Source organism: Poecilia formosa, unplaced genomic scaffold, assembly GCF_000485575.1.
Source record: "Poecilia formosa unplaced genomic scaffold, Poecilia_formosa-5.1.2 Scaffold37, whole genome shotgun sequence".
NCBI lineage: Eukaryota > Metazoa > Chordata > Actinopteri > Cyprinodontiformes > Poeciliidae > Poecilia > Poecilia formosa.
The window spans coordinates 33,329-45,307 of record NW_006799976.1 but is presented as its reverse complement, the minus strand read 5'-3'; the positions used below and the strand labels follow the sequence as shown (position 1 = coordinate 45,307).

General features: G+C 38.4%; 2 protein-coding genes across 6 annotated transcripts in view; both read left to right on the top strand.

The window, feature by feature from the left end:
- Positions 1-9,134, top strand: part of LOC103137022 (cytochrome P450 2J1-like) — a 30,614-nt gene extending 21,480 nt beyond the window's left edge. Inside the window, exons 1-10 of one of the 3 annotated variants that reach the window (XM_016670706.1) lie at positions 1,481-1,492; positions 3,387-3,624; positions 4,929-5,091; positions 5,235-5,384; positions 5,551-5,711; positions 5,895-6,071; positions 6,728-6,866; positions 6,977-7,164; positions 7,577-7,718; positions 8,209-9,134. In XM_016670706.1, coding sequence (XP_016526192.1) covers positions 3,424-3,624; positions 4,929-5,091; positions 5,235-5,384; positions 5,551-5,711; positions 5,895-6,071; positions 6,728-6,866; positions 6,977-7,164; positions 7,577-7,718; positions 8,209-8,384 — 1,497 coding nt within the window. In that variant the 5' untranslated portion in view covers positions 1,481-1,492; positions 3,387-3,423 and the 3' untranslated portion in view covers positions 8,385-9,134. Of the gene's footprint in view, positions 1-1,167; positions 1,719-3,386; positions 3,625-4,928; positions 5,092-5,234; positions 5,385-5,550; positions 5,712-5,894; positions 6,072-6,727; positions 6,867-6,976; positions 7,165-7,576; positions 7,719-8,208 lie in introns of those variants that run through there. The other 2 variants (XM_016670707.1, XM_007550532.2) reach the window with 2 other exon arrangements.
- An 804-nt stretch (positions 9,135-9,938) lies between these two features.
- The window catches only part of LOC103137165 (cytochrome P450 2J2-like), a 23,621-nt gene continuing 21,580 nt past the window's right edge, over positions 9,939-11,979 (top strand). For all 3 annotated transcript variants that reach the window (XM_016670703.1, XM_016670704.1, XM_016670702.1), the window contains exons 1-3: positions 9,939-10,204; positions 11,509-11,671; positions 11,801-11,950. In XM_016670703.1, the coding sequence (XP_016526189.1) occupies positions 10,004-10,204; positions 11,509-11,671; positions 11,801-11,950 (514 nt within the window). In that variant the 5' untranslated portion in view covers positions 9,939-10,003. The remainder of the gene's footprint in view (positions 10,205-11,508; positions 11,672-11,800; positions 11,951-11,979) is intronic.

Genomic DNA, 11,979 nt, shown 5'->3' with positions numbered 1-11,979 from the left:
ATAACTAGATATCTAGTTATATAGATAATTATATACATATAGATCTATGTTTATACATTTGTTATATTAAACTAGTTTCTGTTATTTTCAAATTTGCCATATGAATAATTTTGTAGATTTCTTTTGTTTACCAGTGCATTTCTTGTTGTGGCATCATTTGCTCTGTGTTAATAAGGCTCTTATAATTGAAGAGTTAAAAAAAAACTGACAATATTTTAAATTACCAAATAAAAACCTTGACCAAAAGACATTTTTCATCTCTTTTTCTTTAATGCAGGTTTTGTGCTAAAGCATTTTAATACTTTGGTTTGTTGATTAAGATTGTATATCTATTAATGTAATTCACTTTCAGGTTAGGTGAGAAAGACCCCATTGTTCCTACTGGAATGAGGCATCTGGGCCCCACTCAAAACCCAGTCAGCACCCATTTAAATCTACCTGGGCAAACCCATGTGGGGCCACCATGGAACCCGTGGACAAACCCACTTGGTGCCCATATTGTAGCCCAGTTTAGACCCAGTTGGGGCCCAGGTAAAAATGAAAGCTCCCAAGTGGGGCCCAGATGGGCCTCATGTAAGTTACCCATCTGGGCCCCACTGAAAACCCAGTCAGCACCCATTTAAATCTAACTGGGCAAACCCATGTGGGGCCACCATGGAACCCGCGGACAAACCCATTTGGGGCCCATATTGGCAGCCCACTTTTATCCCATATGGGGCCCACATGGGTATGCTGGCTGGGGATAAACAGCTTAAATTCCTGTCAGACTTAAGACAGGACTACAAAATTCAACAACTACTTTCAGTCATCGGTAAAAATTAAAAGACTTTACTCATGCCTTGGCAATAACAAACATGTATTGGAAGTACAATCTGCACTGATGAGTCCCTATGATCAGCAGTCACTATAAGGCAATATTTTGGTGGCATGTAAGGAAAAAAAAACATTTCTGTTCTACCATTGCAAACATAAATGTACAGAGTTTATGTTTAGCTTTTCCCTACTATTAAACACAAAAGAGGGTTTTAGCATTTAAAATTTAAATAGGACAGCATTTTATATTCTTAATCCAATCACAGAACGTCTCTCCAGCCTCTGGAGGAACCAAGCAGAGTTACACCACATCATCAGTTTACAGTGGAAAAATGAGGTGCTGTGTATTTCCAGGTAAACGTGTGTGTCTCGGGGAGCAGCTGGCCCGGATGGAGCTGTTCCTCTTCTTCACCTCCCTCCTCCAGAGGTTTAAGTTTTCACCTCCTCCAGGAGAGAAGCCCAGTCTGGAGTTCAAACTGGGAGCCACTCATTGTCCCAAACCTTACCGCCTCTGTGCCGTTCCACGCTAAAACAAAACAAATGTTTTGCATCTGCTGTCGATCTACTCACACTGAAATGAAAGCGCATGACTGAGCCGATCTCAGTGGGTGTTTAAACCTGTTATTACACAAACAGTGAGGAAATCAGACTAGATCCTCTGAAGAAAGCTAACTCTGTGGTTTGTGTGTTTGTGTGTCTGAAAAAAAAGAAAAAAAAGAAAAGAAAAACCAAAAGAAATGTTGTCTTTTAAATAAATGCTGCTTGTTCACTTTTTAAATGTTTTATCCAATTTCAATTTACAGTGTGTGCACAAAACTGTTTACTAATACATGTTTTGTTTTTTATGTGAAGTGAATTTCATTGAAAATAATTTAAATGACTTTCCTGCTTTAATAAAGACTGTTGTGATGTAATGGAGTGAATGCCACTGATTACTTCCTCAATCTCTCCACACCATAAAAAGACAAAACAAAAACTATCTCTAACTTACTGTAAAATACTGGCAGCTGTGGTTGCCAGAATTTTACCCTATTTAGACTGGTTCAAAATTATGAGAAGGCTGGCAATAAAACTTAAATAAGCCCTCAATAAAATGGATGGAAATCATAAATGGGAGTGATAACTTGCAGAAAAATGGTCATCACAATAAAATCCACAAACTCAGTTAGGTGAAGAGAAGATGAGATTAGGTGAGAAAAGATGCTGAAAGATGTATCTGAATTCTCTAGTACTTTTTCTACAGCAAACAGTATTTAATAAATACTTTATTTCCTCATTCAACTTTAATCTGGCTTTAAAAAATACAAAATGTGATTACAGAAGTTTCAATTACAGAAAAAAATCTCTTAGCCGAAAACGTTGAACTTGGGAACTGCTTTTATAGCAGCTTTTTTATTATAACAACCTCAGGCCTATTTGATAGGCTCTTTGTAATGTCTACTTTTGTTTTGGGAATTTTGTAAAGCAGCATTTATAAAAACGTCCGGAAGACGTTCAAACAATGTTCAGAAGTATGCACGGTGTATTAGAAGAAAAAAAAAGATAAAAAAATAATAACAGCCATAAAAGTTTTAAAGATATAAAAACTAAATCAAATGAAATGACAGCAAAAAAAAAAAAAAAAAAAAAAAGGAAAATTAATTGGGAACTACGTTCACGGACGTCGTGCGAGCCTTTGCTTGATAGCTGGGTATGTTTATGACATGTTTTGAATTGTCACAGTCTATAGTTATAGCTCTAAGGTGTTCTGTCCCACACGATTAAAAGGCCGTAGAAGATTAAAACATTCGCACAAAGAGTGATGTTCTTATTTTGAAAACCAGGTAGTTTCAGTATTACATAGCTCATCTGACAGTCGTGCAGCTGTCAGATGATGCTTCAACACCTCAGCACGGTGTTGAAGCAATGGAAGCGTTATTCAGTCTTTTCAGCTTGGAATGGTTTGACACGCGGAGTATTTTAATATTTTCCCGCGTGTTTTTGCTGCTGAGCGATATTTTAGGGAACAGAAAACCGAAAAACTTTCCTCCTGGACCGCGTCCTCTTCCTTTTATCGGAGATCTTCATCGCATTAGCCCTGCTACACTTCACCTTCAGTTCACAGAGCTGTGAGTTCTTAAATAAATAGATACATAACAACCAAATGTCGATGTTAAATACGTTGAAAAGAATGTGCTAATTATATTCCTAAGCAGTAGATTATGGTACACAGTGTCAACAGCTAAGGTAGTCAAAAAAGTTTATTCAACCGAATGCCGTATCGGTCAGGGTTTTAGGAATAAATTATCATAATGTACAAAACCATGCAAAGTTTTTAATGGACTTTCAATGCAACTTTTAGAGCAACTTTGCATTAAAAGTGTCATTACCGAATGACACTTCATGACAACTGTCATAAACATTCATAAAGACTCGTTCATGTTCGTGTTATGTCATGTTTATGACAGTGTCATGTCAGTCTTATGCACACCCCTTCAATTAAAGTGTTACCGCATCCGCAGATTAAGAGTGATGCTTTTATTTTGAAAACCAGGTAGGCTCGGCTGCTCAGTATTTCATAGCTCATCTGACAGACCTGCAGCTGTGTTACCGCAGCACTGTGTTGAAGCAATGGAAGCGTTATTCAATCTTTCCGGCTTGGAATGGTTGGACACGCGGAGTATTTTAATATTTTCCTGCGTGTTTTTGCTGCTGAGCGATATTTTAAGGAACAGAAAACCGAAAAACTTTCCTCCTGGACCGCGCGCTCTTCCTTTTATCGGAGATCTTCATCGCATTAGCCCTGCTAGACTTCACCTGCAGTTCACAGAGGTGTGAGTTCTTACATAGACAGACATATAGTATTATTATGATGCTAAGAGTTTAAATCTATAGCCCCAGCATGCTCTGACTCGACCCAAATTTCGCGTCAGGCCAAACATAATTAAGTTTGATGGTCAGGTTGTGGTGCGTTTTTTAATAAACCACATAAGGTCTAGTGTGAACCATGCATAGGCTTGCATACATCACAGAAAAAATGAAACTATAATTCATGATCTAAAGTTGTGTTCATCTACTTATTATAGTCTAAATAGAGGAATAGGTAGTTTACCATATAGAGGAAAGTGAGTTATAGAAAAGCACTAAGTAATGTTCATTACAGATTTTAAAGCGACACCGTCATATAACTCATACTCGCTAAGTATTTCCCACAACAGCACCTAATGCGATCCAAATTTCTTTTTCAACCTAATGCATAATCACATAATCAAAGGATCAAAATACAATAATTCATGTGTCACAGACAAAGATAAAAAAAAATCTGTGGCTGCTGCAGTTAATGATTGTACAGAAGTGTTAGGTTGTTTTGATAAAACTATCTGTGGATGTCAGGAAATGTTTTGTACTGACAGAAGGACACATAAAAAGTAATAGTTTTAAAACAACTCATTTCTGACAAAACTTTATGCTCACAAGCAACACCCATGTTTGCCTCAGTGGTCTGGCTTGTAACTGTAGTATGTTGTTGTCCTGGCCTGAAGTTTTTAGTATTTGCATACTTCAGATTCAGGTTTGTCGTCCTGTGAAGTCAATATTTCAGTTGTGCAATAGTCACTGGGCAAACAGAGAGAGTGTTTTTGGTGGAAGAGCAAATGTCTCCCTCTCTTCGTATGTTTGATTTCTGCATCGCCGGGAGGGGTGCACTGATTTATTGGCCAGACGATTTATCTGTGCCAATTTCCTTAATTTTGGGAGATCGGTGATCGGCCGAGTTTTACATATGAAGACGATCTTATCCGCTGATCTTATCTGGCTTTGCAAAGGTCTAAGAATCAACCGCTGTCCTCTTTTGCTCTCCGGTGAGAAAGGTTTGACTGACAGACAGGCCCACCAAGTCATGTCTGCATGTTTACAATTAACAATAGTGACCCCACTGTTCCCAACTTAACAACTTCTTGCTTTATTGAGCAACATTTCAAGACAAAATAAAATTGATATCGGCCAAAATCGGAATTGGCAGGTTAAGCTTTTTAAAAGATCAGCGATCGGCCAGAAAACTGCAATCAGTGCACCACTAATTGCCGGGTCTTTTTCAAGAAAGTAATAAAGCTCATGCCATCATTTTTGTTGTTCAGTTTGCAGAAAAATATGGAAACGTTTTCAGTCTCCATCTGTTTGGGGAAAAAGCTGTGATCGTTAACGGGTACAAACACGTGAAAGAGGCCCTTGTTGAAAAAGGAGAGGACTTCATGGATCGCCCCACCATTCCACTGTTTTCTCAGATTTTCAAGAACAAAGGTGTAGTGTAGTTTATTAAATTTGTAATTAATTTTATCTAAAAATGTGTCAAAATGTTGAGTTGGTACGGATGGAACTCCACTGACCTGAATGCTAATGCATGCTTCTATTTATTTATTTATTTTTACTTATTTATTAAAAAGGTATTGTGATGTCAAACGGTAATCCATGGAAAGTGCAGAGGAGGTTTGCTCTTCATACGCTGAGGAACTTTGGTCTGGGGAAGAAGACAATGGAGCGATACATCCAGCAGGAGTGCGAGTATCTCACTGAAATTTTTACTGATCAACAAGGTACAAAAAAAAAATTATCAGATAATATGCTGCCCTTCACTCTTTTTTTATTATATGTCTGCTACAGTTATTTCAATATTTCAAGCTATACATCTTTTTTTTTTCATATTTTTAATGCATTTTTTATTTGACTCTGTTTTGTCTGTAATCTGTTTTTCTTTGAAAGGAAAGCCTTTCTCTGCCCAGGCGTTGATCAACAACGCCGTGTCCAACATCATCTGCTGTTTGGTCTTCGGGAGTCGATACGAATACAATGACAAGCAGTACCAGACCATCCTTGAGAACTTGAATGAGATTTTGCGCTTACAGGAAGGTTTGTGGGTGCAGGTAAGTCTTCTTTGCACACAAATGCAGATGAAGTTTAGTTATAGTTTCAACGTCCCAAAACAAAATTTGTTAGACCGACAATCCAAACGCAGCTGGAGATATACTTTACTGTATGTTCAGCAAAACAATATTTGTCTTAAGGTTTTTCAACAAGGATGAAAATTTATCTTCTTTGATCCTCAGATATACAACATGATTCCCTCTGTGATGAAGTGGCTACCTGGACCCCAAAAGAAAATATTTGTGCTTCTACAGAACATAATTGACTTTATAGAAATCCGTATAAAAGAGCACAAAGAAAACTTTGATCCCTCATCACCGAGAGACTACATTGACTCCTTCCTGGCAGAAATGGGAGACGTAAGTGTTGAATTCAGTAATAAATTACATAAGTTTATGTGACTGTTTTGGACGTTTGGGTTTATAGCCTGTAGTCTCATGTCAGTGTACATTATATTTTTGCTTCAGTTCTGCACTAAGCACGGGAGGCCACACAGACAACTCTTTATACATCAAGAGCTAACATGTTTAAATGGAGGATATTATGTAAAATTGACCTTTTAGCTTCATCTTGTGTCATAAAGTTATTCCCTCCTCAAAACCTTCATGGAGTGTTGCTTTAATTCTTACATGCACGTTTGAGGGATCATTGCATCTTCTGTGGCAGCTAAACTCTTGCTCCCACAAAGCTCCCCCTCAGAGCTGCAGTCTGAGGGGGAGCTCTGAGACACAATGTTGTGTCTCAGAGCACAACATTGTATACATCATTTTTTTTAACATCTGAAGGTAACTTGGTCATTAGATTGTACAGGGACATTTTCCTCCACATTTCTCATTTGTAGCAAGGATAAACCATTACAGTCAGGGACGTGAAAGTCTTCAGAAGTACTTTTGAGTTTCTCTTCAAAGCAACTAAGTCTTAAGAGATCAGAGGCAGATTAAAAAGCTTGAACAGCACAATGCATATAGTAAGTATGTAGACACAATGTCACTCCTGTCTCTCATATCTTTGGCAGAAAGAGGACACAGATTCTGGTTTTGGTATCTTAAATTTGTGTGCCTGCTCTCTGGACCTGCTTTTTGCTGGTACAGAAACCACTACCACCACTTTGCACTGGGGGCTGCTGTACATGATCTACTACCCTGAGATACAAGGTGTGTGAGAAACACTCAGTAGACTGAAATATGAATATAAAAATAGAGAAAGGCATTAATTTTCCCCACTGCTCAGACTCAAAAGTTAGTTGTGTTTTCGGTATGTTCAGAGCGAGTCCAGGCTGAGATAGACGCTGTGATCGGTCCATCCAGACAACCCGCGGTGACCGACAGAGAGAACATGCCCTACACTGACGCCGTCATCCACGAGATACAGAGGAAGGGAAACATCATTCCACTGAATGTGGCCCGCATGACGACCAAAGACACCACCCTGGATAAATACTCTATTCCAAAGGTACATTATTTACAGTGGACAGTATTCAGCTCAGGAGCACTGATTGGGCGTTAACATTTTCTCAGCAAAGCCTTTATTCCTGACAAACCCACACATTGAGGAACACAGAAATACCCTAAAGGAAAAACCAACTGATTACTTTAAACGGAATTGTTCATTCATAATTTACTCATAATTGTTTTTATAAATGTTTCTTTGCCATAAAAATACCCAACAAGAATTGAATACTAGGTATTACATGGGTAACTTTACTACCTAATAATTTCCCTGCAGGTTTGTTATAAATGGGTGCAGACTGCTTATCTTTATTTCCTATTTATCTTGTTTTACTCCCGGTACAGATAAAAATCTACTGACAAACTGAGCAGAAATAAATGTCTTACTGAGCCTCTTGTCTTTTTTCAATCTCCAGGGAACCTTGGTTATGGCGACGCTTCACTCTGTCCTCCATGATGAGTCCATGTGGGAGACTCCTCACTCCTTCAACCCTCAGCACTTTCTGGACCAGGACGGTAAATTTAGGAAGAGAGAAGCCTTCATGCCTTTTTCTGCAGGTTGGTAATAGTTTCAGTCTGTTAAAATTCATTTATTTCTACTTGAGTCTTCGTAAAACGATATTCAGCTTGATTGCATAATATTTATTTGTCCTTATTCAAAAAAAAGAAGGAACAATTCAATCAGCGATCAATAAAAATAGCTCAAGTTTTCTTTGACTTAATAGCTGAAAAGTTATAGGATAACTAGATTTTGATTTTTCTTTGCTTAGTTTGAATATGAAGTGCTACTTTAAAGACAGAAAAGAGATTGTGACGTTCCAGACACATAAATTAATGAACTTGTAGCAAAACTAAAGTGTTTTTGTTATGATTGTGCTCCTGTGTTTGCTTGTTTGGTGTTAAGTTGAAGATAAAATAGCGCCAACAAATTGCCACTAATGGTGCTCTTCCTATGTACAGTAGATAAGAAGCTGACACAGATAAGTCCAGAATAAAGTGTGGCCACATCACAGTTGTGTAGCTATGGTGTTGTGTTGTCTATCCTCAGGTAAACGTGTGTGTCTCGGGGAGCAGCTGGCCAGGATGGAGCTGTTCCTCTTCTTCACCTCCCTCCTCCAGAGGTTTAAGTTCTCACCACCTCCAGGAGAGAAGCCCAGTCTGGAGTTCAAACTGGGAGCCACTCATTATCCCAAACCTTACCGCCTCTGTGCCGTTCCACGCTAAACCAACAGAAGTGTTGACATAAACCCATCAGACTGTCTCTGAAATCAAACATCTCAGTGGCAGACGTGTCTTAAAACCTGTTGGTATTACAGCAGTTAACATACCAAATTGTGTAGAAATAAAGCTGTCCAAATTGTTGATGCTAGGAAGCAATGGTGTGACTTAAATGGCTATATTTTAATCTAAATCACATTTCATCCTGCTATGGAACATTTTGCTTAAATTTTGCACCTTGTTGTTGGGAAGCAGATCAATAACCTGTTAATTTCTGTTGGTTGTGATTCATGTCCATTTAATACTTTTTTTTACAGTGAAATGTTTTTGATTTAATGCTTACTTCCTTAAAAAGAAGCCTGCAATGTGTTTAAGTGAGAAGATACAATAGACGGCACAAATGACCAAACGAACAGCTTTGAAATGATCGCATGTGATGAAATCATAACATGTTTTATCGTTATTCACAAATGTCTATAATCACTTGACTTCAATCATTTTCCAATTATGGGAAAGTTCATCTTAAATAAAAAGCTTTGGTTTTACCTCTGTCTTTAAAATCAGCATATCGCCTGATAAGCTTGGGAGAAAAATTGTTGTGAAATTCAGACTGGTGTTTCCAGTTTCAGATGTAATGTAAAAGTTTTGGAGATAAGATAAAGATGATCTACCACTGGGAGAAATGTCACTGATAAGTGCGAGTCAGTGGGGCAAAAGTAAAGCTGAATGACAGCGCATGAATCAGTCAATAAAAAGTAAATAAAACAGATGCAGAACAGATCACAACCCTTGAGCTTTTCATCATGTTGCCAACCAGGATTATATGATTATGACCTTAAACTTCAGTGCACTTTTGCCATGGTTTTCGTGGAGGTGTTTTGTATATTTATATTCTTTTTTTTTTTTAATGGCTGTTGATTTTTTTAAATTTATTTCAGTCATGGTTTGTTCATTCTTTTATTTTGGGTTTCTTAGTTCTTTCCTGTGTTCTGTGCTTTGTTCGTTTTGGCTCCTGCTAAGGTTCTACCCCGTATGCTTTTCTCCTGGTTCTCGTCAAATTCTGTTCATGTTTCATTTTCTCAGCTTTTGTAAATCTTTTCTATAATAAACAAATAAAAATAATTTTGATATGGCCCAAAATGAAAGTGAGTTTGGCATCTCTAAATGAATTTGTTCTACATCATAAATACCCACAACAGTTAGACACAATAATTCAACTGAAAGACTAAGTTAACATTGCTCACCTTGTTACATTCACTGGGTGTCATTTCCCTGCAAAATTGTTCATACAATTTTTTTTCCTCTTCAGGATTGCACTTAGTTCCGTCCAGCTTCCCTGTCCATATTGAAAAAACGTATTCCCACAGCATGATGCTGCAACTACTGGCAATAAATCATTATACATGTTACATTATATTTTATGAGATGGCACCAAGATGGAGATTTTAGGCTTCCATGATTTTTACGACTTACAATTCTTTTTCCTTTCAATTTTCTTGGGCTCACTGCTTTTACTTTGAAGGCCAACAGCGTACCAATGTGATTCTGTGACGTCACGCAGAGTGTTTTCTTCCTGCGTATTAAAACTTGATCCATTTTAATCAGACGCCGTTTAAGGAGTAGTCATGAAGTCCGTCTTCCGTGTCCTGGGCTTGGATTGGATAGACAGCAGCAGCGTTCTCATATTTGTGTTTGTTTTTCTGCTGCTGAGCGACGTTTGGAAGAACAGAGCGCCGAGAAACTTTCCACCCGGACCTTGGCCCCTTCCTTTTGTTGGACATCTTCATCTCCTTGATCTCTCTCGGATGCACCTGCAGTTTTCTAAGGTATCCAATGAAATGCAAAAAAAAAAAAAAGTATTGTTGCATAAAGCAAAGAGTTTAATACTCTGAAACATTTTCAGTTTTATCTGGTTGAGAACGATGTGTTTTCTCCTAGATGAAACTTTAACTCTTGCATTAAAATAACTAAAATACCCCGATGGTCCGGATTTGAAAGCAACTAGTGTAAAGGTATAGTCGAATGAAGCACCTTGGTCTGATTGTCAAATAGTTTAATAATGTATATGCTGTGAATACAAGCAGTTAGACTCAGAAAAATAAAGTATAATCAGAGGTGGGCAAAATATCCATAAACTGTGCTCAAGTAAGAGCAGCCCTACTTCAACATAGTTTTACTCAGACCCCACCCCAGGAGTCTGTAGTTTGTTGAGCCACATTTCACTGCAGTTAAAGCTGCAGTGTGTAACTTTTACAATAATGTTGTTTTTTTTTACACATTTGCAAACACCGTCGCTGTGTTGTGACAATGTAAGATGAGACAGATGATCTGTGAAAGGACTTGGCTCCTCCACCTCTTCCAAGTGGTATTCTTGTTGTCTGATGAAATGCCCCAGTATCTGTCGTCACTGGTGGCCATACTGACGGAGGGATGCTTACACGAGGGTGATTGACAGCGCTAAGACCCTCCTCCTTCTTCTGATGTGTTGTTTCTGATGGAGCACTGTATTTCAGTAGACGGCAGATCCATAGAGAGGAGGCAGAGGAGCTCTGTTTTTTTTCTCGTACATGTACTGTCTCAACACTATATAAATGTGAAAAAATAGATATTTCTACAAAATTTACATAATGGAGCTTTAAAAGAGCTAATGCCATTTCCTACATAGCTAACACACAACCTTTTGACCTCTGTAATTGAACATTTTGAGGTATTTCCAGTGTAGGTTTGGACTTTGACTTAGCCATTTCAAAGCAAGGTTCACACTGTCCATTCATCAGCTATCCCAGCCAAAACATATAACGGTAAAATAATTGGTGCAAGATCTCTAGGTTTGAGGTTGAACATTTGGTCTGTGTTTCTCAGTTTGCCATGTTGGTTTATTACTTAAAACTCCAATAAAATAAATTCAAGCTTGGGGTTGTACTGTAACAAAGGAGGAAGATGTTCAGGGGTTCTTCATAAATTTAGGAAGGCACTAAACCTCCAAACTAAAGCTTTTAGAGTCCAGGGACACTTCTCCCCGTCTGATTGTGTCGACTGCTGGCACTGAGCACAAAAGGAAAGTGTCCTCAGTGTTTTGAGAATTCATTTTCCTTTGTGTTGAGTCATTGGGGCCATTCTTTGTGCTCAGTTGGCAGAAAAATATGGGAACATTTTCAGCGTTCGCCTCTTTGGTGAAAGGACTGTCATCGTTAGTGGCTACAAGCAAATAAGGGAGGCTCTGATCCTTCAAGGAGAAGACTTCGTAGATCGTCCCGTCATCCCGCTATTTGAAGAGTTGGTTGGGAATAAAGGTAAACCTTTTGTGTCCGAAGCTGCAGTGTGGAGTTTTGGTACACAAGAAACAAATCATATAGATGTTGGTTAATGCAGTAACTCCCAAATACCTTTACTGTAACATTGTTTTTTTTTGCTTTCAAAAGGTCTTGTTGGTTCCAGTGGTTATCCATGGAAGACACACAGGAGATTTGCTCTTCAGACACTCAGAAACTTTGGCCTGGGCAAGAAAACCCTGGAGCGATCCATCCAGCAGGAGTGCCAGTACCTCACAGAGGCCTACGCCGCTCACAAAGGCAAAGAAGAAGAAATTTTTATATATATA